We start from the raw sequence: 27,836 nt of genomic DNA on the forward strand, positions 1-27,836 counted from the left end.
TCAGGCAAATGGCTGTCCAGTCTCTTCTTAAGGAAGTTTGAGGAAGTTTTCAGTGACAACATAGACAGAGAAGTCTGACCCAGCCCGCACTGCGGTGCTGATATGTGGCATTGGTGCTGCACAGCAGAGCAACTTCTTCCCATCTCAGACGTGGAATGAGAAGAGAAGCAGGATCCAAATCCAGGGAGGATGTGCAAGCCAGCCTGATCCAGTTGTCTTCTGGAATAGCACAACCAGTACGGTCCAGGGTGAAAAATGCAGCATTTAATTATATCCCAGGACTGAGTTCTACATGGAACAATTGCCTAATTATACTGAAAAGCAGGAGAATCCGGGCAACAATAAGTCCTGATTCATGTATCCACACAGATAATCTCCTAAATCCATTCCAAAAGATGTTGTCGTGGCCACGGGTTTGGATGTCTTTTTAAAAAGGAAGGCTGATTTCTGGAAGATGAGACTGTTTGTAGCCACTGGTGGCTGCATTTTTCTTCCAGAATTGAAGGTAGCAGTTGAGAAGCTTGTGTTCAGAAGGGCTGTGTATTTGTGTTGGTATTTCCTGATTGGCCTCTGTGACTGGGCCAGGCATGAATTTGGACTGATGAATCAAGTACCTGCCCTGCGATGTGAAGTATAGACTACCTCCGCAATCATCCACCCCAGCAGTGGTCTGTCACTAAAAATTGAAAACCAGTTCCAAATATGATGCATTGCCATAGTCAAGATCGGAAATTCCCAACACATGGAGCATCAAAGCAATAATATAGCATCCCTGTCATAGGAGTGCTGTAGCTGGAATTTCCACCTATTATAATAAAGGCTTCTCATAATAAAGGCTCCTGCAGATGCTCCAAAAAGAAGGGCAAATCATGAGCACTTTATGTGCTTCTAGGAGATTGTTTTTCAAGAAGTGGGGTCTTCAGCCTTCCATAGACTTATCATCAGTTATTGGGCAAATAAGCTATCTATCAAATACTTTCTCCTCAAAGTATGAACACAAAGAAGTTAAACCATCGAATGCCACCTTCTGAAATTAACCATTCAAATAACATTGGAACCATCCAAAAGTATTTCCTATGGCCCCAACTTTCTTAACTTTAAAGGGGAATATTTGTAGCCCAGGGTTGAAATGAGGGCTCCTTGGTGCTTCAACCAATCAGAATAGAGCTGGAAGGGACCATGGAGGTCTTCTAGTCCAGCCCCATGCTCAAGCAGGAGTCACTGTATTATTTTAGGCAAATGGCTGTCCAGTCTCTTAAAAACCTTGAGTGAAGAAGCCCTCACAACTTCTGAAGGCAAGCTCTTCCACTTGGTGCTGTTTCTGCTACAGCAGTCTGTCTTCTTTGCCATTAACTTCATAGCCCTCTCGGTTACCTCACAGCACTGCAAATCAATCAGTCAATCAAAATAGAGTTGGAAGGGACTTTGGAGGTCTTCTAGTCCAGCCCCCTGCTCAAGCAGGAGATCTTATACCATTTCAGACAAGTGACTGTCCAGTCTCTTCTTAAAAACCTCTGAAGGCAAGCTGTTCCACTGGTTAATTGTCCTCATAGTTAGAAAGTTTCTCCTATTCCTGCCAGCTTAGTATCATTTGCAAATTTGATGAGTTCCCCTTCTATTCCCTCATCTAAGTCTTTGATGAAGATGTCAAAGAGTCCCAGGACTAAGACGGAACCTTGTGGTACCCCACTGCTTACTTCCCTCCATGTAGATGTAGTACCATTAAGGACGACTTGTCGAGTGCGACAAATCCATCCAGGAGGTGATGCTGTCTTTCCCACATTTTTCTACTTTACCAAGAAGTAGGTTGTAGTCTACTTTGTTGAATGCCTTGCTGAAGTCTTAAGTATACTGTGTCCACAGCATTTTGCTGGTCTACTAATTTAGTCACTTTGTCAAAGGGTTAAGCAACCTCAGTGTGCACCAAGAAGCCCTTCCTTAACTTTCCAGAAGGGTCTGATGGTTGATAGCGTCAAATGCTACTGAGATGCCCAAGGAGAGCTAGCAGGATTATGTTTCCTCTGTCTGCCTCCTAGCAACCGTTTCACCCTTGAGGCAACAAGAGTCAAAAAAGCTGCATGTGGAAAGCCAGTACCAGCTAAGGGTGCCGCAAACCATTTGCCCAAAACATGTTGAAGAAAAAATAACAGATGCGAAAGAGAATAACTCAGAAAAACTACAGGATAAAGAGATGAAGGAAACCGCATCTGATGCCAAAATATAAAGAAATACTGTTGAGAACATAAATATTGTTGAAATACTGAAAAAATAAAAATGGGGGAATTATAAGATAGGGATAGCAGTTAGTGGAAATATTAATGATAAGCCAGGAGAATGACCTGGGAAATGATTATATTCTGGATTTATGAAACAGGGCCGATAAATCCCAGAAGCTTTTTAAGTAACTGAGGAGAGATTGAATTCTATGATAGCACCTGAATAAAGATCAAGATTGCTAAAGCAAGAGAAAGGAGTAGAAAGTTGGTTTGTTTGGCCAAGCTTGAACTAGGACATGTTACTGTAAAATTCTGAGAACTCTTCTGGGCATTTTGCTGATATGAGAACGGCAATGGTAATGATATATGAGTTTGTATATGAATAAGAAGGGAGGCGGTGGCTCAGTGGGTTAGGACGCTGAGCTTGACCAGATGGTCAAGCGCCTGTTACTCGTCCCAGCTTCTGCCAACCTAGCAGTTTGAAAGCACGTAAAAATGCAAGTAGAAAAATAGGGACCGCTACGTAGGGAAGGTAACAGCGTTCCGTGCGCCAAAGGCCATTGCGTCTAGTCGTGCCGGCCACATGACCACGGAGACGTCCTCGGACAAGCGCTGGCTCTTCGGCTTTGAAACGGAGATGAGCACCGGCCCCTAGAGTCGGAAACGACTAGCACGCACGTGCGGGGGGAACCTCTACCTTTACCTTGATATGAGTAAGAGATAGGCTATGGAAGGAAGAGAGAGACTCGCATGTAACCTCTAGTGTGTCTGTCTGTGTTTTTATCAGAAGCACCTACAAAGTTACTAAATGTGTGCTTATTGTGAAGATTGAAAGCCACTTCTTTCTCTCTCTCATATTTTTTTGCTCTTTTCTTTGAGACTTTGTATTCTCTCTCTGTTTTTCTTGTCTTCCGAGTTTAGTTTGTATTGCCTTTTATTATTGTTTTCTTAAAGACTTTCAACAACATTAAAAAGAAAATAACGCTAGGTGTCATCTCTGCCAGGCGGCTTGATTCTGCACCTTTTCTCCCGGAGGCAGCTTTTCCCTTGTGCAAGAGCATGCTGCAGTTCCACCCAGTGCAGAGCAGTTGCTATCTCCTGATCATTCAGCCATCCACCTCTCTTCTGAAAAGGCTCCTCCTCTTCCACCCTCCCCGGAGAACTGCAAAGGGAGGAAACTCGGTGCCTCAGCCAGTCTGGATTTCCTTGGGTGGCCCCTCCGCAAGTACGATGGTCCTCCTGTACGATCCCTAGTTGAGGCGCCCTTTGGTCAGTTCCAGGGAAGGAGACCATGAGTGCTGGGTCAACTCCACCGAGGAACCCCTGCTGGCCTGGCGTCTGGCATTCCTGTGCTAACACCTGAAAGAGCAGGAACCGAAGGGCACCCTTGCTAGGGCTGAGTAGACGCAGTCGGACAGATTTGCTGCTGAGCTGGTTTGGCCAGTGCTCTGGAGATGGGAAGCTACTTGTCTGCCTCGGCTTATGTCGCTCCAAGGAAGCCCTTTTGGTAAGTCTGCCCTCCCATTTGCCTCGTCTGCCTAGTGGACCTTGTTTGCGAAGAGAGGCAACCATTTGGGAACCTAGAAGCCCTGCCCTCAACCAGTCTACCTTCTGCTTCGCTTGGAAGCTGGGTGATGGGAGGATGACCCCCCCTCCAGGAGTCTTTGCCTGTTTTGCTCTGAGATAGGATTTTCTGTCCATAGAGCAAAGGCAAAGTGGAAAGTAATAATTTATTACCTGAAGAGGCGGCTGAAACTTTATACGTGAACTCCATACTTGATTGAACTCAATATATGGTTGGAATATAGCACTGGTCCGTTATTCCTGGCCTGATGGTAGACATCAGTGGTCGGCGGTACGTAGCGTCTATGAATATTAGTATCCATAAATGCCCCCCTTTGTATTCCCCACGAGCCCCAGATTGTTAGAAGGTAAAATTGGGGGTAAACCCTCTTTCTTTCAAAGTTCTTCTAATAATCTGGAAAAAAGATAAAGGTGAATTGAGATGGTGCAGAGCATTTTTGGTACTGGAGCGGTGGTGAGCAGTTTTACTGGTTGACTTTGAGGTAACCATTTATTAATGATCTTTCCCACATGGCAGCCTTTCACTCTTATTCTCCAAATTCTGTCTGTTTTTGCCTAGCTCAAAAGGTGGCCTTTCTCTGCTGCAGGAAAGAATATAAGGAGCTTACAGGGAACTGCTGATCAATCAGCTAGTAAGCAACCACAAAAATATCCACTGATTCTCTTTAGGGGTAGAGTACTTCGAATCTGGCTTTGAAACTTAACGTGCTGTTTTGTCAGTTCTATGTAGCTTGCAAAATGCACAACATTTTGAATCAGTTCATGACACCTTCTAGACAGAAGTGATTTTCTCTTTTATGCAACAATAGAACCTTGTTTTAAAATAAATAAAAATTGTCACTGAGCATAAGGAAAAGTGACCTGGCCTGAGGCCCATTTCCAAAACACATTCCTTGGACCCCTCAGGTAAATTTAAAGCGATCTGAACAATGTGATGCCTCATGGAGTGAATTTGCTGTATCCTCCAGGAAGAACTGAAAGAAAGAGGCCAGTGGGAGCTATTTAGTGTGGGGCAGGATAATATTTTTTTTCCTCAGTGGAAATTCCAAAACTCACTCGTTAGGTACGTGGGAAACCGTGACGGTGAACTCACTTCAAAGACCACTTTAAAGGCCCCTCTCTCTGTTTGCCCTGAAACCTGGATCCGCATCCCAGTTCTTTGACCAGCCAGAGCCAAAAACAAAGGCAAAGTGTTTCGGAATGACAGACTTTCAATGGGGATCAGATTTCATGTTCGGTTGCACAATGAACAAGTCGGGTGGGTGGAGCTCTCTGTGCAAAAGCTCACCTAGTGAGTGAAGACCGTGTGGTCATCGCATGTTTTCTCTTGGGAAGGTGTCAAGAGTCTGTAGCTACAAGCCGAGGTACATCCTCCCATGCAACAAATAGGTCTCTGCTGCAAAGCTAATGAGTTTTGAGGGAGTTTTGAAATCTCGCCAAGGATCAGGTGCCAGTAGCGTTTATCACAAAGTGTTCAGAGTCACTGCAAGAATTTAATTTTTGTTTCCATTCTGGGGTTCTTTGGAATCTTCTTGCTCAGTGATACCTTAGAGTTTTCCAGCCTCTTTCCTTGCTGCTCAGGTGCAACTGTGGCTGCACAGACTCCAAGCTACTTTCATCGTGGCCCATCTTCCAAAAGATGCTTTTCGGTTCCCAGCAGATGGAAAGAAGCCTTGGCTGTTTCTGTGACGCCTCACTTTGCCTCTGGTCAACTCTAGCTTGAGTTTTCTTTTTGGATTCTCCTTCATCGTCTCTTTCCCAGGCTGAAGAGATGGAAATAGCCGCAGGCTTTCTCTATTAAAATCAAGCAACATTACTAATTAAATCAGTTTAGTACATAGGATTGTGTCTGTCTGTCTGTCTGTCTGTCTGTCTGTCTATCTATCTATCTATCTATCTATCTATCTATCTATCTATCTATCTATCTATCTCACTCCATCCATCCATCATATTTTGAAACTGCCCATCTCCCTCATAGAGGAATCATGGGTTGTATGTGCAAATAAAATGTTACAAATAAGAAATCTGAATGTAAAAATCTTAAAATAGAGCAAGAGTAGTTAAAAATCTGACTTTAAAAGTTACTTAAAAGACAGGGCTGGGCTTTCAGGCTGCTAACCAGCCCACAACTTTGTGCTCTTAAATCTTAATCTTCAGAGTAGCCAATCACCACAGATGGTTAGAGGTGAGTGAGCCTCGGCGTGGCTACACCGTGGCCTCTGATGAGCAGGAAGCCGCCTCTCTAGGGTCCTCTTTGTAGCTGTCTCAGAGCACTTGAAGGGCTGGAGAAAATGGACCGTCCCAAGGCTGGAGCCCTTAAACTTACCAAATATAGCTGAAATAGTCCACTCCATCCTCATAAGTTACTAGCCTATTTCTCTTTGGAGGAGCAGACTATACTGCCATAGTTTTGGAACAATAACGATGTCCTAGTTCTGATCTGAAAGAACCTGAAAAGATAGAAGAATCATAAAGCTGTAAAGAAATGCATAATTTCTTCCCTTTTCTACAAATTATAACTCTGTCCTCTTGCAGTTCATCTTCCGTTGAGGTTTCTCAGAAATAAAGCAAGATACCTTCAAAAATAGATTCTAGCTTGACTGTCGCATTTGAGCTGCTACTGTGTAGAGTCCCAGCTGTGACGGACGGAAGCAGCGATGCTGAGAACATTCTCTCTCCAATACCGCACAATAGTGAACTTCCATTTGAGGTGAAAAGCACACAGAGTGGCCTTGCTGCTCTCAGATGGCCACATGTGATGATGGGTTTTGAGGTTCTTTAGAAGAGCTCCAGGTTAGAGTTACTTCTCACCTGACTCAAGGAAGCAGTTCAGAAGCAGCTAGGTGTCATGAACTCCTAGCAATCCTCTAGTCCGGAGGTCCCCAACCTTTCGGGCACCGGGGACCGCTTCCGTGGAGAGAGGTTTTTCCGTGGGCCAGAGTGCGTGGTTTTGTGTGCTGCCTGCATCCCATGGATGGGGCTTTGTTTGTGTGGACTGGTTGCTGGCATGGCGCAGCCCGGTTCTGGTCCACGGACTGGGGGTTGGGGACCCCTGCTCTAGTCATTTCAGGACAGCTTGACCAGCTTGACCATTTTGTCATCACAGATAATAGCTAATACAGATAATCCCTGGGTCCCAGGGGTATTAACCTCTTGTCACTAAATCCTAGAAGGTCCAACAGCTTAATGACCACCGTTAAGGGTTTTTTCCCTATGCCTTGAATCAAAAGACAGGTTACGGTGACAGTTTTGGAAGCCACTGTTTGCCGGTCAGCTGTTCTTCAGGGCTTCTGGTCTGCCGGAGCCGCACTGCCGTATGGCTCTTTATCGGTTGCTGGCTCTTCCCTCTCCATTATTTCCTCTGTGATTTCTCTACGTTTGCTGATTAAACGGTGCCCATTGGGTAGCCGGCAAATAAAACATCCGGCCCTCTTTCTTTTTCCCTGCCAGCTGCTCCGAATGCCAGGACCTCCTCACCAACTGGTACTACGAGAAGGATGCCAAGCTGTACTGCCCCAAGGACTACTGGCGGAAGTTTGGGGAGTCTTGCCACGGCTGCTCGCTGCTGATGACGGGGCCCGTCATGGTAAGCCTCGCCCCGTGCTCTCCCTGGCCGTGGCCAGCTGGCATCCCGGGCTTCCCTCGGGGAGAGGCAAATTGCCTTTCTTCGCCACAGAGAGGGATCGCTGGGCTTCCCTGCCTGAAGGGCCATATAAGCACACGCCTTCCAGCAAGCAGGGTGCCGTCCTTCAGGGTGGAGCAGGTAAAACAGGAGAGGCGTCTGTTGAGATTCTCAGTCCTCACGGTTGTCTCCAAGGTGCCTTTGCAAAAAGCAAGCGGACTCTGGCTTCCTTGAGGAAGAAGAAGACGTCATCGATTGTCACCGAATGGTGAAGGATAGATTCTGACAGGGTGTGTGTGTTTGTGTGTGTGTAAGGATTGTATTTCTTTGCAGTCATCTGGTTGTTAGCGCTCTCTCTGAGAGCCGTAAATCACTAACCCTAACCGTGTCAGCACTGAATTTTAAAACCCCCAATTGCTTCATTTGATGAGCTACAGCTTCAGACGTTTGGCCCTTTCAAGGATTGGGTGAAGGGACACTTGGGGGTCCAGGAGGGACACACTAATTTCATCCCTTAAGCTAGTGTTTCTCAACCCTGGCAAGGTTAAGACTTCACCTCCCAGCATTCCTCAGCCTTGACCCCGCCCATTAAAAGCCAGAAGATTCTCTGGGCTTTTTAGTGTCCTGGAGTCAGGTTTCTTATTTGGTTGGGGGTGGAAGACCCTTCTTGGGGGGGGACACATGATGTCAGGGAGCGTGGCAAAGCCAGGTCGCCTGCATGGTGGGGGGCATGTTTTCTTATGTTTTCCTAGGCTTGGGAAAACTTTTAAATAACGCTAATCTCATCCGGGGGCTTTGGCTGTCGTTTTCAAGCGTCTCCAGTCTCAAAAGTGGTGAGAGACCTCAGGGGACCTCAAGGGGCCTGAATTCACGGAGGAGACTGGCTGAGGGCTGAAACCTGGCAGTGGCTGGGGGGAAGCCAGAGTTGGCTTCCACGCTGGCCTTGTGGCTTGAAGACAAGCTGCAATACGGAGGAAGCCCTCCTCGCTCTACATACAGCCGGTAGATGCTCTAGCTGGGTAGACAAATCTCCTGGCTTTATTGTTTCTTTCTTCAAAGTAACTGGAAGACGTGCAACAATTTCAGGCAGTTGAAAGATGGGGGGGCAGGGGGGAAGCTCCAAGTTCTCTCTCCCCCCCCCCCCCGGGTTTCCTATCTTTGCTTTGGTCCTGGGATGGAGGGCAGCTTCCCTACTGTCTTCCCAAGGGCACCTCCTGGAGACACAGTCTGGCAAGCAAGAAAGGCTTTCCTCCCAGATGCTAGCAGTCCGTAGGAGGCTATTTAGTGAGCAAGAAGCCAGATTAAAACCCAGCAGGGCCTGGCAAGGTGATTCCCCCCAGAGGGTGCCTGAGGTTTTCCTTCCTGGAATCCCCCACCCTTCCTTGGTTCTTGTGCTGGCTTGCCTCTGTTTCCCAAGCAGCAGCAGACGCCCCCGTGGCTTAGCTCCTCGTTTCCTGCTGTCAGCTGAGATGGCCCCTCCGCCTTAGCCCAGACTGTCCTTGCCAGCTGCCTTCCAGCCCCACCATGTGGAAGCAGAGGGAACCAAGCTGTCGCCAGCTGGCTCCTCGCTCTCTTCTGCCCTGGAAGCGTCTCTGTGCAAGAGCGCAGAAGGAGTCCCTGATCCTGAGACTCTCTGCGGCTGGGATTTCAGACTGGGACAAAATTCTGTATTCAGGAAAAAGTCAAAAACATCCCTGGGATTTCTAGAGCCTGCTCGTTTTCCTTCTTTACCGTCCTGCCCGTCCCTCTCCTTGGCAGGTGGCTGGGGAGTACAAGTATCACCCGGAGTGCTTCGCCTGCATGCAGTGCAAAGTGATCATTGAAGACGGCGACACCTACGCTTTGGTGCAGCACTCAGCTCTTTACTGGTAAGGAGCAGCGGCTCCCTCATAGGCTTGGATGGCTCTATGGGACAGGGTAGGCCTTCTGCTCTGTCCTGAATGGCAGGAAATGTTTGTGTTTTCCCCCACTCCACTCCCCAGAGAGGGGGGGGGACCGAGAGTGCGTTCTGGTCCTCAACCACTCTGGCTGGGCATCAGGAGCACGTGGAGTCAGTGGGTCTTCACGGCACCAGGTTAGGAAAGGCTGCATGAGATGAGATGGTTCCGCTTTTCTGCTCTTCAGACCTTCTTTCTTATCCACGTGCAAGGGTGGAACAGGCCCTGCCAAGGCCTGGGATTTGGGAACAGGAACCGGGAGACCTGTGCTATTTGTAGGAGACAATGGTTAATCCGTTGGCCAGCTGCCTTCAAGTGGTCGTGCAACCCAGATCTCCGAGTGACTACTAAAGGGGAAGACTGGGAGGGGATGTCTGTCCACGTGATGTCTTGGAATTTCTTCGGAAGAAAGTGGAACAAGGACCACATGTTTCCCCATTGGCCAGCCAAGCTGCCCTTTGGATCGCTAGCCTTGGAATCTTGATGCTTTCCTTCTCCCTAGCCACCATGGTCCTATGTGGGGAGATAACCCTGAGGGCAAGAGGGAATACCAAAAAGTGAAGGTTGGAAGCAAAGCCGTCTGAATATAGGCCTTGTCTTCGCAACCAGCAGCACTGTAGGGAAGGTCAAGGGTTTCGATGAGCTGCGTCCTAGCTGACAGCCTGGGCATGGGAAGCATACACGGCCTTTTCTGTCCTCCGGTCTCAACTAACAGCAGAATTCTGTTCTCCTTTTTCAGTGGCAAATGTCATAACCAGTTCGTGGTGACGCCAATGCTAGAAAGACTTTCAACAGAGCCTCTGTGTGAACAGCTGCCGTACACTTTGACGCTTCTATCCATCCCTGCCACCACCCAAGGCGAAAGGGGGTTTGCTGTGGCTGTGGCAGGGGGCTGCTCACCCTATGCTGCTACTGTTGAAGTGAAGGAGTGAGTATGAAGCTCTTGTAGCTATGAAATGCGTGGGGTTTTGCTCCCATCCAGGTATTTAGAGATCTAAAGTCATCGTCGTGTGGCTTTGCGTTTTCATTCAAGCTTTGGCATGGATATGGTTCCTGTCACCTCGAGCAATGATCTCCATTGAGAAAGTGGTCCCTTTTGATCCTCCTGTCTCTCTCTCAGTGGCATTAATGCCAGTGGCCAAAGTGTCTTTCTCTGTGTCTTGAAAATTGGAGGCATCGTGTTGAAATTGTTCTGTTTGCGAATTCTTCCGAAAGGAGCCCTCGAAAGGACTAAAGTACAATGCATTTTAACGCGTTGCCATTATTAATTGATATGGCACTTGTGATCTGTCTCACATGTAACCTGCATCTGCGTAATCTTTGCCTCATCCCAGTTTCAGTCTTGCATCACTCTGATACAGCAGATGTCATGCAGGAAGCGTCTACCTTTTAGAAAAAAAATCTTAGAAGAAGTGAAAGTTTCTTTCAACACATAAATAACATGGAAAAAAAGGCAAGGAAACAGTCAGTCCACTAAAGAGAGAAGATGGCAAGGAAGTAACAGGCAACAGAGAGAAAGAAGAACTGCTTAATTCATTCTTTACACCAGTCTTCACACAAAAAGAAACTATAGCCCAACCTACAAAAACCTAACTGTAAAAGACAGACTAGAAATAAAAATTAAAATAAACAAGAAAGTGGTTAGAGAACACCTGACTGACATTGAATATAAATCACCAAGACCTAATGAATTACCCCCCAGTGTTCTGAAGGACTAGCAGATGTTATCTCAGAACCATTTTACCATAAATTTCAAAGATCCTGGAACACCAGTGAAATACTAGAGGTTTGGAAAAAAGCTGATATGGTTCCCAACTTCAAAAAAAAAGGGGGGGGGAACCGACCCAGGAAACTATAGACCAGTCAGCCTAACCTCAAAACAGATCAGTGAACATATAGAAACAAAATTATAACTAGTAGCCAGCATGGGTTTGTTAAAATCAGATCATGCCAAACCAATCTTTCTGTATTCTTTGACAAAGTGACTACATTAGTAGACCAGCAAAATGCTGTGGACATAGTATACTTAGACTTCAGCAAGGCATTCCACAAAGTAGACTACAACCTACTTCTTGGTAAAGTAGAAAAATGTGGGAAAGACAGCATCACCACCAGATAGATTTGTAACTGGCTGACAAACCATACTCAACGAGTAGTCCTTAATGGTTCTACATCTACATGGAAAGAAATAAGCAGTGGGGCACCACAAGGTTATGTCTTAGGCCCAGTACTCTTCAATATCTTCATAATTGACTTAGATGAGGGAATAGAAGGGGAACTCATCATATTTGCAGATGACACTAAGCTGGCTGGAATAGCCAATAGCCCAGAAGACAAGCTCAGGATCCAAAAAGATCTTGACAGACTTGAACAATGGCCCTGTCCAACAACCTGAAATCTAATGTGGAGAAAAGCAAGGCTTTATATCTAGGCATGGAAAACCAAAGGTACAAATACAGATTAGGCAAAATCTGGCTCAAAAGAGGACAGTCACTTAAACGTGAGCCAGCTGTGTACAGCAGCAGCCAAAATAGCTAATGCAATCCTTGAATAAACAGGTATAGAATAAAAATCACACAAAGTATAAGTACCACTTTATAAAGAGGGACGCGGTGGCTCAGTGGGTTAGGACGCTGAGCTGGTCGATCAGAAGGTCGGCAGTTTGGCGGGTAGAATCCCGAGTGCCGCGTAACAGAGTGAGCGCCTGTTACTCGTCCCAGCTTCTGCCAACCTAGCAGTTCGAAAGCACGTAAAAATGCAAGTAGAAAAATAGGGACCGCTACGGTGGGAAGGTAACAGCGTTCCGTGCGCCTTTGGCGTCTAGTCACGCCGGCCACATGACCACGGAGACGTCCTCGGACAAGCGCTGGCTCTTCAGCTTTGAAACGGAGATGAGCACCGGCCCCTAGAGTCGGAAATGACTAGCACACATGTGCGGGGGAACCTTTACCTTTACCTTTACTTTATAAATCCTTAGTGAGGCCACATCTGAGATACTGGATTCACTTTTGGTCACCACATTACAAAAAAGATGTTGAGACTTTGGAAAAAGTGCAAAGAGCAATTAAGATGATTAAGGCCTGGAGACAAAATCGTATGAAGAACAGTTGCAGGAATTGAATATGCCTAGTCTAGAGAAAAGAAGGACTGGGGTGGTAGCGGTACATGATAGTAGTATTCCAGTATTTGAGGGGCTGCCACAAAGAAGAGGGGATCAACTTATTTTCCAAAGCACTAGAAGGCAAGGTGGGAAGCAATGGCTGGAAACTAATCAAGGAGAGAAGCAACCTGAAATTAAGGAGAATTTTTCTGACAGAATAATCAACCTGTGGAACAGCTTTGCCTTCAGAGGTTGTGGGTGCTCCATCACTGGAGGTTTTTAAGAAGAGACTGGACAGCCACTTGTCCAAAATGGTATAGGGGCTCCTGCTTGAGTTGGGGGTTGGACTAGAAGACCTTGAAGGTACCTTCCATCTCTTTTCTGATTGATTGATTGATTGATTGATTGATTAAGAATTCTGAAATTCTTGGTGAGGAATAAAATTGGATTTCTCTGCTGCTCGAGGAATTGGATTTGCTTGTCTCTGTGGTCACTTTCAACTCTGATTTTTGCAAAAGAGGAAAAAAGAGAGAAGCATGTGGTGGAGCATATTACAGCAGCCTATGTACACCAAGAAATCTTTTTCTATATCATCCAGAAGTGCAGAGGGCATGGTTAATTATGTAAATTATAAAAATTACAGTGCCTCTGTTGGTTGGTCTCATTTATTTCTTGTGACAATTTTGGAATTAAGAAGTTGCATTCTAGTTTTCTGACCAAAACATTTGCATATGATTTAATTTGGGTGCGGCAAACTTCCCAGAGAGATTGTCCACCTGTGTAACTGATTCTGTATAAATGCTCGTAGGATGGGATGAACTCCACCTGCCCACAGTCTCTGTTCCGCTTTGCATTCCTTCCACCTCCTTCATTGATCTTTTCTGGAAGTCAAGCATGCTTCCTTCTCAGCTGGAAGTCCTTGCAGGACCTAACTGCTGGAAACTGGGACTGTTGGAGAAATGTGAGAAAAACCTAGTGAAAAACTCCTGTGACTTTTCAACGTTGAACTGAGTGCAGTGGGAAATGAATGCAATAAATCAAATAAGTATGTTCTACAGTAAGGAGCTGTGGGACTTGGAGAAGCCACAGATGCTCCATCTTGCAGAAATGGAGGTGAAGATGGCAAATGTAAAACGGGGGGCTTCCTGGCAGACACCCGCAGCTTTTTGAGATGTCTGTTTAGAAGACCTGCAAAAGCGTAGCCCTTCTGGAGCAAGCAGAAACAGGCATCTCGCATCCCTAGCTTGGCTTTGGCTTCCATTTAGTGACCATTGGTTTCGTGACCATTTGACGTCTCAGTGGCATTGAATGAATGGTAGTTATGCACTGCCCCATTGGTCATGTGATCAAAATTTGGGTACTTGGTAGCTCACGCACATCTGTCTGTCTGTCTAGCTATCAAACTAGCGATCAGACTATCCAGCTATCACATTTATTTGCTCCCCATCTCGCTGTGGGGCTGATCTGGGTGGTTTACAACAATTTAAGACCACAGGATGCGCTTCACTTCCCCCTAGCCCCATCTCTCCTTCCACCTCTCCCCTTTGAGCTGTCCTGCACTCCATTGCCACCAACCCTGGCTGTCCCTTTCACCGTCACCGTCCCAGCTGCTCCAGCTGAGGCAGCTGCTGGCCCTCCCAGCAGCAGCAGCAGTGGGAGGGAGGGAGGGAGAAGATAACAAAAATCAGCTGGGGGTGGCAGGGGTAGGTGGTGATGGAGTGTGGGGTGTCCCGAAAGGCAAAGATAGGGAGAGAGGTAGGCAAGTAGTGGAGGGGCCTTGAAGCCCAGCCTGGGGTCATAAAGACAGAAGCACCCAAATGCTGGTCATTTGTGCCCAGGAGCTCTGCGACAGCCGTAACTGGGGGCTGCTCCTGACTACCATTCGTTCATCGCCACTGTCACTGAACAAAAGGTCATTAAACGAGGACTACCTGTACTTGTTCCTAGGAGGAAACGCTTGCTGGGGTGTCCTCCCCAGCTGGTACTTTTTCCTCTCCCCTTTGCTATGAGGCTCCTCATAGAGACTCATGGAGGAGGCAAATGTTTTTTTCTTCATTCAGAGTCGACCGGACGCACATCAGCCCTGACGTCCAAAATGCCATTCACCCAGGAGACAAAATCTTGGAGATCAACGGAAACCCAGTCCGCACACTACAAATCGAAGAGGTACATTCCTTCCTTGTTTCCTGACTTGAGGAGGAACCCAAGGCCTCTTGGGGCAGACGTTGGGTTTCTCTGAAAAGTGAAGAGCAGCTGAGAGAGAAGAGAAGAGCAGGCTGGCTGAAGGGCCCTGGGGGGGGGGGTTGTCAGAAGACCTGGCTGCTTCTTTAAGGTGGTATTTTAAAACAAAAGTAGGGGTTTCATATTCTTGTCTTCCTGAGTGCCAGTCGAAAAACGTGCACCTGTTATTTTGATTTTCATCGCAGATTCATATGACATCAACAAAGCAGCCCTAGATCAGGAAAAGTGGCTTAAACAGCCAAGACACGCTTTTAATTGAACTCAGCCCAGTTGCTTCTTAAGAAAATGAGCAGGCAAAGAAACGCCTCCTTCAGCTAACCCCCCCCCCACACACACACACCACATCCCAGGCTGATGGAGGAAGTCTGTGCATCTGTTCTTTTAGAAACCTTTCCCCAGCACGGCCCAATTCCCTGACTTCTTTCCTTCTCAGGTCAAAGAACTGATTCACAAGACAGACCAAACCCTTCAGCTGTTAATCGAGCATGACCCGGTCTCTCAGCGCTTGGACCGGTTGCGCCTGGACTCCCGCCTGTCCGGGGGCCGTAAGAAACCCTCCACCCCTTCTATTTCTGCCTTGGCGCTCAAGGAGAATCTGGAAGGGACCCTGCGGCGGCGCTCCCTCAGGTAACGTACCTGGACTCCAGAACGGCCTGCTCGGCTCCAGCTGGGCAGTGGAGCACCAGCAAGTGCTGCCCTCTGGCCGTAACACCAGTCCTTTGAGGTGGGCAAGCCAGGGAACTGACCAGGGCCGGTTTGGCTGGAATGCTGCTTAATTGACCCGGGTTCGAGTAAGAGAATCTCGAAAGCCTGACTGGGTTTGCCCTTCTCTCCCTCCTGCAGCGCAGGATGGGCTGGGTCCGAGTTTCTTGCTGGTGTTCATTTCCCAGGCTTCGGTCAGGTGGCTGAACACGTTGCTGGAACCGTCTCCACTGTGTAGTGCCTGCAAGGCCCTTCGCTGGCTCTCCGCAGGGCTGGCGCTTTCCCCGTCCACGTCTGCTGACCACGGCTCAGCCTGCTGTGGCTCCTCGCCTTTATTGTAAACTACCAGCCAGCCATAGACAGGCAGCCTTCGACTTACCACCCCAATCGGGATCAGAATTTTCGTTGCTAAGCAAGATGATTATTAAGTGAGTGGTGCCCAATTTTACAGCCTTGCCACGGTTGTTAAGCGAGTCACTGCAGTTGTTAAGTGAATCACATGACTGTTAAGAGAACTTGGATTACCACCATTGACTGCTTGTTGGAAGCTGGTCGGGAAGGTGGCGAATGGCCGCTGTGTGATGCCAGGGTGCTGCAGCCATTGTAAGTACATGCCCGTCGCCAGACTCCCAAAGTTTGCTCACATGACCTTGGGGATGCTGCAACGGATCAGTCATAAGTCGCTTTTTCAGTGCCTTTGTAACTTCAAATGGTGGCTGAACATGGTGGCAAGTTGAGGACTGCCTGTATAAAGCGTAAGAAATAAGTGAAATAGGCTAGATACCATCCCCTGAACCACGCGTTTCCTGACACAGCAGCTTTGCCCTGGTCGTCTCTCTGGTCGCTGAGCTACAAGGAGTAACATAGGAAGCTCAGAGGTTCTGTCCCTGAACCCTTGGCCTGCTCTCCAACTCTGGAATGCCTCCTTGTTGCTTCTGCCACCATCTGCCTCTGCCTGGTGCTTCTCCCTCTGATCCTGATGTGTGAGATCAGCACAAGCATCCTGCAGCCTCGGCACCTTACTGGCAAATGGAAGAAAAACAGATGAGAACAATGGGATCAAACATCTCAAGCATTACCCTTTAGTCCAGGGGTCCCCAACCCCCGGTCTGTGGACCGGTACCGGGCCACAGCATGCCAGGAACAAACAGGCAAAGCCCCATCTGCGGGATGCAGGCGGCGCACAAAACCGAGCACTCTCCGATCCACGGAAAAACCTCTTTCCACAGAAGTGGTCCCTGGTGCCCGAAAGGTTGGGGGCCTCTGCTTTAGTGCTCTGAGGGTTTGACCAGGAAAATCACCCCTCCCTACTTTGAGGGTTAGATCAGTCACGAGGTATAATTAAAATCAACATTGGGAAAGGGAAAATATATAACAGTTACTCTATTTGTATATAGTCACCTGTAAAAACAGTTGTTGGTAGAAGAAATAAAAAAAATGCTGTTTGAATCCCAAACCTGAACTTTAAGGGATTTCTTATAAACTTGGAGAGGTTTATAATCAGTGGTGAGATTCAAATATGTGAGTAACCGGTTCTCTGTATGGATGCCACTTCCGGAAGTCCGTTCTGGGCCTGGGCAACGAAAAATTAGCTACCAGTTCTGCCGAAGTGGTGCGAACCGACTGAATCCCACCACTGGTTATAATATGTGATAAATCTACTGCTCAGAGATCCCAAGAGGCATCAAACATACTTAGGACCTCATTTATAGTACACTTCAAAGACAATGAAGATCTTAATTAGCACATAGAAAATAAAGGATAATCTTAATGCAGTACTAGCTGGGCATTAACCGGTGTTCAATACAAACTCGGCAACTTTTAAATGTGTAAACTCCCAGAATTCCCCAGCCAGCATCCAAACCACCGCCATGCAGCTCAAATTTCTTTGGGTAGAACAGACTGAAGGCCAGAGACCTGAGTCATAACAGGGGAAGCCAAAATTACCTGAATACCCAGCAGGAATAGGTGGGCTATCGGAGTTAAGTGCGGGAATAAGACTAGGAAACTTCCAGTCCACCTTCACTCCTGCAAGCTCCATGGGGGACTCTGGGCCACTCAAAATCTTTCAGCTCAACTTGCCCCACTGGGTTATTGTAAAAAAAACCTCAGAAGAGGGATGCAGGAGACGAAATCCACAGCCATGTGGACTTCAACTCCAAGAATTCCTCAGCCAGCCAGATTGAGTTGAAGTCCACGAGTCTCCAAGTTGCCAAGGGTGGACACCCTTGCTGGGTAGAGCAGTTGGCTGTGCACAAAGCATATAGTTTGTGTATTATCTCATATACAGCACATCCCACTAAACAGATTAACAGAATACTATTGGTTGGTGGTCACCTACATCTCACAGCCCAAGCCACTCAAATCCATTAATGCTGCACCAGAGCCATACCCAACAATAACCCTGTAGCTTCATAGGCCCTAAGTGGCAGCACCTATAAAGACCACCACCCAGCCTGAAGCAGATTCTCACAAGCAACAAAAAACCACAGGACAGTGAGGCTAACAGGAGACCCTTCAATAAATCCAGCTCACTAGCGTGCCTCTTGGTGGAGCAGTGGACTAATGCCTCCTTAAGTAACACCAGCTGCCTGCAATTAGTGCAGGTTCGAGTCCCACCAGGCTCAAGGTTGACTCAGCCTTCCATCCTTCCCAGGTAGGTAAAATGAGGACCCAGATTGTTGGGGGCAATTAAGCTGACTTTGTAATAATGCCGCTTGGGGTGTGTGTGAAAGCCCTAATAAGCAGGCATATACATAGAATGAAGGCTACTGCTAAGCTTGTAAGCCACCCTGAGTCTTCGGAGAAGGGCGGGATATAAATGGAATTAAAATTAAAAAAAATAAAAAAAAATTTACACCGCCAGCAGCATATCAGACCTTGGCAACCTCACAAATAAGACTGGATGCACACAAGATCACGTGCTCTTCTAATGCCATCGTTTGCTGGCAGTTCTCCTTTGGGTTCTGTATAGGATGAACAGGCCCGCTATTTTGGAAACAGAAACTTTGTCAGCACAATGGACCACAAGGCCAGTGGATTCACAAACATCAATAAGTTTCGATCTATTTCAACAAACAATGATTTTTAACACTTCATATCTGTTAACTGTTCTTGTAATCTGTCTCGGATGCAATATGCCCAGCCATTCTCCCACTTTCCTCTACCTCACCCCAATGATGAAATGAGCTGCAGCTCATGAAAGTTTATACCTTTTAATAATAAATTTTGTTAATCTGAAAAGGTGCTACCAGATTTTCTGACGTTTGGCTAATGTGAACAAGGGAACAATAGAAAACCCTAAAGTAAATTGCCGTTCAGGAGCAAGACCCCTCCTAGTCTACTTTTTCTGGACTGATGGAGATATTTAGTAGTGCATTAATTGGATTAATTGGGTGTATATGTTTACTTTGTCATGTTCTCATCATATGCTAGACAAATAAATAATTGGATCTGTTCCTCCTGTAGAGGCCAATTTAGGGACAGGATTGGGCAAACTAACAGATATGCAAAGGGTTAAAAGGAGGGGGCATTGTTTGGTAGCCTGGATCCTGGTCTGGCTCATGAATGTTCAGCCTGACCCTGCATGGAGCCAGTTCTCGCTGTGGCTCCTCTTGGCCTCTTTCCTCAAAGGAAAGGGAGCACTAATGGCACCTGCAGTCCTGCCAGAGGCGGCACCTTCTGCATGTGTGTTGTATTCCAGGCGCAGCAACAGCATCTCCAAGTCCCCCGGGCCCAGCTCCCCCAAGGAACCACTCATCCTGAGCCGCGACATCAGCCGATCGGAATCCCTTCGCTCCTCCACCAGCGGTTCCCAGCAGATCTTCCGCCCCTGTGACCTGATCCACGGGGAGGTGCTGGGCAGAGGTTTCTTCGGCCAAGCAATCAAGGTGAGAGAGCCAGCTTGCCTGCCCCCTTCCTCAACACCCAGGCTTCACGTGTTAATTTCATCCCCCCCCCCACTCCAATCCTCAGGAGCCTTGGAGGTGACCATGAACTTGATGAATTGTAGAACTGAATACATAAGAGAGTTTGCCACTTCCACCCTTCTTCCTGTGCATCAGCAGAGTGCATCTGGAGGGCAATTAGCTCACATGGTGTAATAAGATGGAGGGTTTGTGTCACTGTAAGTTGGGGGCACGAAGGGAGGCTCAGCCAATGAAGGAATGAATGAACCTTTATTGTCAAAGTACAACCATGTATACATTGAGATTGGCTGAGCCTCCCTTCGTGCCCCCACCCCCAACACACAGTGACACAAACCCTCCATCTTATTACACCATTTGAGCTAATTGCACAACACACCAGCCTCACAAGTCAATTATACATAAAGTTTATAAAATTATTTCCCGTTCAAAAGCCTAACAGCCCATGGATAAAAGCTGTTCTTCAGCCTGTTGGTACGGCTGGCTATACTCCTGTATCTCCTACACGATGGTAGGAGAGTAAAGAGATACCGTCCAGGGTGTGAGTCGCCCCTGAGGATGTTCCTCACTCTTCCAAGGCAACGAGCCCTGGCAAGGTCATCCAGTGGTGTCAGGGAACAGCCCACAATGTCTTGTGCTGTGCTCACTACCCTCTGTAATACTTTCCTGTCCGCGGCTGTCAGACCAGCATACCAAATCACGATACAGCGCAAGAGGACGCTCTCTATAGTAGGCCGGTAAAAGAGGGTCATTAGCCGTTGTTCTACCCTGTTCTTCCGCAAGACCCTGAGAAAGTGAAGCCTCTGATGGGCCTTTCTGGCCACCTGGGTTGTATTAACTTTCCAGGTAAGATCTTCACAGAGGTAGACTCCCAGAAATTTAAAGGAGGAAACTCTCCACACAGTCCTCCCCAATGTAAAGTGGGGCAGGTTCCTCCTTTTTCCTCCGGAAGTCTAGCACCATCTCTTTCGTCTTGCCGATGTTCAGGTGCAAGTTGTTGTTACGACACCATATGGATAGTTTTTGTACCTCCGCCCTGTATGCTGTCTCATCCCCACCTGTAATAAGACCCAACACGGTAGTATCATCTGCGAACTTAATTATCGCAGTAGATGGGTCGGATGATACACAGTCATGTGTACAAAAAGTGCAGGTAGGGGCTAAGCACGCAGCCCTGTGGCGAGCCAGTGCAAAGCTTCAGGGGGGTGGACAAAGCAGACCTGACCCTCACTGTTTGAAACCGGTCCCTGAGAAAGTCTTGAATCCAATCGCAGATGGAGGGGGAGAATTTCAAGTCAGTCAGCTTCTCGATGAGAGTGCTCGGCAAAATGGTGTTGAAAGCCGAGCTATAATCAACAAAAAGCATCCTGACATAGCTTCCAGGTTTCTCAAGATGACTTGCTACAGATTATAAAGCAGTAGCTATGGCATCGTCTGTCGACCTGTTCCCCCTGTAGGCAAATTGATGTTTATCGAAATCTCAACGTATACATGGTTGTACTTTGACAATAAAGGTTCATTCATAGAATACAGGTAGTCCTTGACCTGTGACCATTTGTTTAATGATGATTCAAAGTTACAAAGTTCAGTGGCTGTGAAAAGGGACGCATCCTCAAAGTCACAGCCATTGTACATACCATTGCAATTCAGGCACTTGCATTTTACTGTGGTTGCAGCATTGTGTAGTCACATGACCACAATTTGCAACCTCAATTTTGAAGACCATATAGGAGCCGTGACCAGGGGGGCTTTTGCCCAGGTTCGCCTGGTGTGCCAGTTGCGACCCTATCTGGACCGAGATTCCCTACGCACAGTCACTCATGCGCTCGTGACCTCCCGTTTGGACTACTGCAACGCTCTCTACATGGGGCTGCACTTGAGGACCACTCGGAGGGCAGGATAGCAGTCTTCCAATATCGGAGGGGCTGCCAGAAAGAAGAGGGAGTCAGTCTATTTTTCAAATGATCTGAAGGCAGGACAAGAAGCAACGGATGAAAACCAATCAAAGAGAGAAGCAATCTAGAACTAAGGAGAAACTTCCTGACAGTTAGAACAATTAACCAGTAGAACAACCTGCCTCCAGAAGTGGTGAATGCTCCAACACTGGAAGTTTTTAAGAAGAGACTGGACAGCCATTTGTCCGAAATGATATAGGGTTTCCTGCCTGAGCAAGGTGTTGGATTAGATGACCTCCAAGGTCCCTTCCAACTCTATTATTTATTTTTGATGATGATGATGACTGGAAATGCCCTTAACCAAAGACTGCCTTCTTCCTTTCTTTGAAGCTCTGAGGTAACCTCTAGACCAGACATGTCAAAGTCGCGACGTCACGTGACGTTGCGCAACGTATCGGAGTCTTTTGCCATTGCCGGCAATGGGGTGGGCGCAGCTTCCGGATGATGCGTCTGGCCCGCGGGCTGACAGTTTGACAACCAAACCTGGCCACTTTAAGACTTGTGGACTTCAACTCCCGTGCTGGCTGAGGACTTCTTGTTCTCTGTGAAAACCCTTCAAGGACTGGATGAGGGTTAGCAGATCTCCCCTCAGTCTTCTTTTAGCCGTTCCTCATAGGATTTAGACCGCTTAACACCTTTGTTGTTCTTCTTTGCACTCTTTCTAGAGCCTCTTTATCTTTTTCCTATGATGATGATCAGAATTGGATGCAGAATTCCAAGTGTAACCAAATGCAGTACAGAGTGGTACTATCATTTCCCACTGTTTTGGTAATCTAGGACTGCATAGTTTTTTGGCAGCTGCAGCACTTTGCTGACTCATACTTAAGTGGTGATTCACTAGGACACCCAGATCTCTCTCACAGTACTACTGTTGAGCAAGAAACTGCTTATTCTATACCTGTGCATTTGGTTTTTCCTTGCCTAAGTGAGGACTTAATCTTTTCTTGTTGGATGGGGCCCAACATTCAGGTCTGACAAGAATCTTGAGTCTACCTTCCAAAATGTTAGCAATTCCCCCAGGCTTTGTGTTATCCTATCAGGCCCCAAACCAAGAATAAACTTCGCCTCACTTTGCATTTGCAGTCATTTCCTTGATTGTATTCCTTTACATGAATTGCACCCAGCTAATTGGTCTGCTGTAGAACATTCCACCCTGAAGTCTATGACAAGTGAAATTATGTTGTCAACCTGAGGCAAACAGATGTTATCACTTGTAGCTTGTAATCCAAATATAGCAGCCCCCAGTTCTAGAGAAGCTGTGTCAAAGCATGGTGGCTTATTTACCCTTGCTACCTCTTGTGCCTGTAAATCAGAGTCTTTATAATAAACACTTAGATAAGAAGGTTTCAACTGATAATTTCCCCAGAGGGTCTTCAATAAAACCTACAATATGAGGGTGATTTAATAAAGAGGTCATACCTAATTGTCTCGTCACAAATACTTTGTTCAAGCTGGCTTTCATGGTGAACTTTCATGCATGTTGAGTCCTCTGTTCTTTGTAAGGAATTTTGAGATGAGTTTAAACTCGTCTTCCTTGCCTGGAGTGGGTCCTAAACACGGGGTGTGACAAGAACATCCATCCACTTGCTGGCGTTAGGAGCAGTTCTTTGGGGTATCATGACTTGGGTCCCAATTTCCCCAAGGACCTTCCCCTTCCGTAGATCGGTGTTCACCTGAGAGGTTCGGCTTTCAAAGGCTCTTCTCACACCCCTGGCTGGCTTTGTTGAGATGGAGGGAATGAAAGTCTCCTGATCAGTAACCTTCCGCAAATTACTAGGGGGAAAGAGTCCTATAGCGACTGCTCGGAAACAGAAAGGTTAACTGGGGCAGTGCGTGTCAGTATTTTTTTTCTTTGAGATCTTGGATTTTTTTAATTAGCAGGGAGTGACTCAAGTTGGCAATTGTCTTTCCTTTTACTTTAAAAGTCCATTCTGGATTGACTCAAGAGTTATTTTGTGATCCTGTTAGAGTTGCCAAAGGTTTTGCTGACTCCCAAATCTGCAACGTTGCATGTCTGAGATTTTCTCTCCTGGATAATAAATACATCTTCTGTTTGCCTTTTGACATCTGGCTGTAGGAGGGTATCGATCCTGGCTCAAATGGACCAAGCACAGATTCTTCAGTCTGCAGCAAAAGTGGGGGGCGGGGGGGGCTGATTGGCATTTTCTATCTATTCCCTATTAGAGGTTTTGTGTAAATCCAGGAGAAAACCCCTTTTCTATTTGAGAGAATTCTCACATTGCATAGACTCACATAGGGATAATTCCAAAGAATCCCAGACAGATTCTCATCCTTAGTAAGGTTGTTGGAAGAGCCAGATGGTTAATCCTCTTTCTGCCTTTATAGCTGGGAACCCAGGTGGTTCTTTTACCGCCAGTCCCTTTGCAGTTGGTAATGAAGTTGGCTTAAATTAAGTTTAGCAGATACTAGCACTTCTTCTGTTACTTGCTGTGCACAGAACAGCTTGCTTGTGTTGATAGGCAGAGCACCATCTCTATTTTTGCCATTAAGCAATTTGGGTTAAAGTCAAATACAATGTTTTTTATAAGCCCATCAAAAAAACTCTTTAACTCTTCTATTTTTGTTGAAATTACATTTGGATTTTACTGTCTGGGCTGTTGGAAATAGTTTTTAGGCACTGTGTTAGGAGTTGTAATATTAGGAGATATATGGTTCGTCACACGGTCAGCCAGAGGTTCGGACTGGATTTGGCATTTTTGTCTGCCCCATCAAGTCCTTCCTAAGGACCTGGGAGAGGCAGATGTTGAAGTTTGGTGGTTTAAAAGCGTTGTTGCAGGACGGAAGAGTTGTACCCTTGCGGCCCCTGACCCGGTGCAGATCCCGTCGAGCTCCATGGTTCTCCGCAGAGCTCCGGGAGATGAAGCGTTGGAGACGGGGCCTAGAGAGCGGTTGGAGATCCAGCCGATCCGAATCCGACCGATTGCGACTAAGAGCCTATACTAGGTCTTATCTCGCTGCGATAAGGGAGGCGAGGTCTAACCACTTCGCTACCCTTATCGCGTCCGCAGATAATCGCCCGGCCGCCCTGTTTAGGGTGACTCGCTCCCTCCTGAATCAAGAGGTGAGGGAAGAACCCTTGCAGGGTCGTGCCGAGGAGTTTAACCAACATCTGTCGGACAAAATCGCTCGGATTTGGACCAGTCTGGACTCTGACTGGGCAGAGTCTGGCGATCAGGACGCGGGCGGTCTTGTCGATATTACCTGGGAGGAGTTTGACTCTGTGACTCCGGAGGAAGTGGACAGGATCATGGGGAAGCTGAGCTCCACCACATGTTTATTGGACCCGTGCCCTTCCTGGCTGGTTTATGCAGCCCGGGAGGGGACACGAGGCTGGTTCCAGGCGGTTATATCTGCTTCTCTGAGTGAGGGTAGTTTTCCCGCCGCCTTGAAAGAGGCGGTGGTAAGACCTCTCCTCAAGAAGCCTGCCTTGGACCCGGCTGTTTTGAATAACTTTCGTCCGGTCTCCAACCTTCGCTTTCTTGCGAAGGTTGTTGAGAGTGTGGTGGCGCATCAGCTCCCTCTGGTCCTGGATGAAGCAGATTATCTAGACCCGTACCAATCGGGTTTCAGGCCCGGGTACAGCACGGAGACGGCATTGGTCGCGCTGGTGAATGATCTCTGGAGGGCTCGGGACAGGGGACATTCCTCTGTTCTAGTCCTATTAGACCTCTCAGCGGCTTTCGATACCATCGACCATGGTATCTTGCTGCGGCCTCTCAGGGGATTGGGAGTGGGAGGCACGGTTTTACAGTGGTTCTCCTCCTACCTCCAGGGACGTTCGCAGTCGGTGTTGACAGGAGGGCAGAGGTCGACCGCGAGGTCTCTCGTTTGTGGAGTTCCTCAGGGGTCGGTTCTCTCGCCTCTCCTGTTCAACATCTACATGAAACCTCTGGGTGAGATCATTCGTGGTTTTGGAGTTGGGTATCATCAGTACGCTGATGATACCCAGCTTTTCCTTTCGACCCCAAACCACCCCAGTGATGCCCTCAACGTGATGTCCCATTGCCTGGAGGCGGTTCGGGTCTGGATGGGGAGGAACAGACTTCAACTCAACCCCGACAAGACTGAGTGGCTTTGCATACCTTCATCCCGGGTTTATTCGGATATTCCATCTCTCTCTATGGGGGGTGAACTATTACCCCCCGTAGATAGGGCTCGCAACTTGGGAGTCCTCCTAGATTCACGGCTCACCTTGGAAGATCACATAGGGGCTGTGACTAGGGGGGCTTTCGCCCAGGTTCGCCTGGTGCGCCAGTTGCGGCCCTATCTAAGCCGGGATGATCTATGCACGGTCACTCACGTGCTCGTGACCTCTCGACTAGACTACTGCAACGCTCTCTACATGGGGCTGCCCTTGAGGACCACCCGGAGGCTCCAACTGGTACAGAATGCAGCCGCGAGAGTTGTGTTGGGAGTCTCCCGATACTCCCATGTTACACCTCTGCTCCGTGAGCTGCATTGGTTACCAGTTGTCTTCCGGGTGAGATTCAAGGTACTAGTAATGGTGTTTAAGGCCCTACATGGCATGGGTCCGGAGTACCTTAGGGAACACCTGCTGCCGGCGTCAACTTCCCTTTGCCCTTTGCGTTCCCACAGAGAGGGACTCCTCAAGGTGCCACCGGTCAGAGAATGTCGATTGGTGGCCCCCAGGGGGAGATCCTTCTCTGTGGGCGCCCCGGAGCTATGGAATCAGCTACCGGTTGAGCTCCGGACGGCGCCCGATCTTCACTCCTTTCTCCGCGAGCTAAAAACATACTTTTTTGAACAAGCTGGCCTGGCCTGATGGGGGACTGGGGGGGTCGTTATTGTTATTTAATTGGGGTTTTTAAGATGTATTTTTAGCATATGGGCATGTATTTAATTATTTTTTAACTTTTGTAATCTTGTATTTTTATTCTTGCCCTGTTCACCGCCCTGAGTCCTTCGGGAGAAGGGCGGTATAGAAATATTATTAAATTAAATTAAAATTAAATGTGCTGGAAGGGCCTGGCTTGCAAGTTGCCAGGCTCGATTTCAGATAGGAAAGCACAACCGAACTGGCTAAATGTGTTTGTGGTCTGAGCAGTCTTCTTCTACTTTGTTGTAACTTGTGACAGTCTCTGAAGCAGTGCAGAAGCTTTTGCTCTCCACCAGCTTCACAGTTCCTAGGCCAAAAATGTCACTGTCGCTGTGGCTCGGGTTCCTTGGAAAGGCTCTCCTGCACACTTTCCCAGCGTGAGTTACCGCTATTTTTTAACATAAATAAATAAATAAGCGCGTAGCCAAACAGGCACTGTGGATGCAAATAACATTGGCAAAAAGCTACTGGATGAAAGGTCACAGACTTCTCTCCAAGTTCTAGGAAAATTCTTCTGGCTAATGAAATTTGTGGTGTGTCTTGGTGCATAAAGGTCCTTGAATCAAAGGCTTCTTTGAACGTAATTATTTCTGCACAATGCTCATTTGGAAAGCACTTGGCTTGCACAGGCTTCTGGGCGCAGGAGAGAGGGAGGGAAGCGAGCGCAGAGAACTGGAGTAGCCAGGCTTCCCTTCCATAGATTGTCAGGGCATTTTACAAAGGCTGCTTTCAAAAGGCAAATGCTGACTCTGCAGCTCCAGCTCCAGAACCAGCTGGAGCTTTCTGGCCGGTTTGGCCTCCCAGCTGAGCCACACCAGGCAACCCAACAGAAAAAGAGGAGCTCTTAGGCGAAACAATAATGCTTGAGGTATAAATTCTTTTCCACGCTCCTGTTATGAGTGCCACCGGTGCTAGTGTGAAAAGTGCCCCCGTGTGTGGATGGTAGATAGGGGAGTTTTTAAGCAGAAAGCAAATTATTTCTTTTTCTGTGGCCACCAAGGCATTTAAAAGTCTTCCAGTGCACCACACGAGCCCAGGAGCATCCTAGGCCTCCCTCCCTGTGCCCAGCGTGGTGGGGAGTTTCAGTGCAACACAGAGAGGCCAGTGCTTGCTGCCGAAGGCTTCCTGGAAGCAGGCGTAGAAGCTGTTTTATTTTCAGCTTGAAAAGCGTAAAGTCCTCTTTGCTCACTCAGAGCAACCTGCAGTTGCAGAGCAGAAAGGAAGAAGCTCTCCCCAGTGCCAGCCCACCCCGGATTTTCTTGGCCAGGTTCACGTTGAATCTCTCCCTTGCTTGTTGTTTTGCCTGCAGCCGTAGCAGCAGATCTTGACTCCACCAGGCAGCAGCGCTTTCAAATCTTGGAGGAGCAGAAGGCAACCTTGGTCACAGCTTAGCCGTTGATGGGAGGGAAGAACGTCCTCAGCTTCCAAGCTTGGCTTCCTTCCTTCCCCTCACCAGCCTGTGGACGGGCTTTTTCTCCAGGGCTCCCGGCAGAATTGCAGGGGATTAAAAGTGATTCAACTGGGCAAAGCTAGAAGAAGCCCTGTTCTCCTCCAGTTGGGCTTCTTAATGGATGTAACGCTCTTCTATTCATCAGGTGACTCACAAAGCCACCGGCACGGTGATGGTGATGAAGGAACTGATTCGTTGTGATGAAGAGACACAGAAGACCTTCCTAACCGAGGTGAGCACCGTTT

At 47.6% G+C, this 27,836-nt stretch overlaps 1 protein-coding gene and 1 long non-coding RNA gene across 3 annotated transcripts in view; one reads left to right on the forward strand and one right to left on the reverse strand.

The window, feature by feature from the left end:
• Positions 1-27,836, forward strand: part of LIMK2 (LIM domain kinase 2) — a 55,725-nt gene that overhangs the window by 20,930 nt on the left and 6,959 nt on the right. Inside the window, exons 1-8 of one of the 2 annotated variants that reach the window (XM_083373704.1) lie at positions 2,829-3,723; positions 7,251-7,386; positions 9,181-9,290; positions 10,099-10,287; positions 14,520-14,625; positions 15,134-15,327; positions 19,106-19,292; positions 27,737-27,823. In XM_083373704.1, coding sequence (XP_083229830.1) covers positions 3,671-3,723; positions 7,251-7,386; positions 9,181-9,290; positions 10,099-10,287; positions 14,520-14,625; positions 15,134-15,327; positions 19,106-19,292; positions 27,737-27,823 — 1,062 coding nt within the window. In that variant the 5' untranslated portion in view covers positions 2,829-3,670. Of the gene's footprint in view, positions 1-2,828; positions 3,724-7,250; positions 7,387-9,180; positions 9,291-10,098; positions 10,288-14,519; positions 14,626-15,133; positions 15,328-19,105; positions 19,293-27,736; positions 27,824-27,836 lie in introns of those variants that run through there. The other variant, XM_083373703.1, reaches the window with a different exon arrangement.
• Positions 4,033-12,065, reverse strand: LOC310646898. The gene is made up of 3 exons (XR_014493784.1): positions 11,951-12,065; positions 6,127-6,250; positions 4,033-5,594 (listed from the first exon to the last, which is right to left on the reverse strand). It is a non-coding gene; the product is annotated as an uncharacterized lncRNA (long non-coding RNA).

Source organism: Vipera ursinii (assembly GCF_947247035.1).
Source record: "Vipera ursinii genome assembly, chromosome: 14".
Classification (NCBI taxonomy): Eukaryota; Metazoa; Chordata; class Lepidosauria; order Squamata; family Viperidae; genus Vipera; species Vipera ursinii.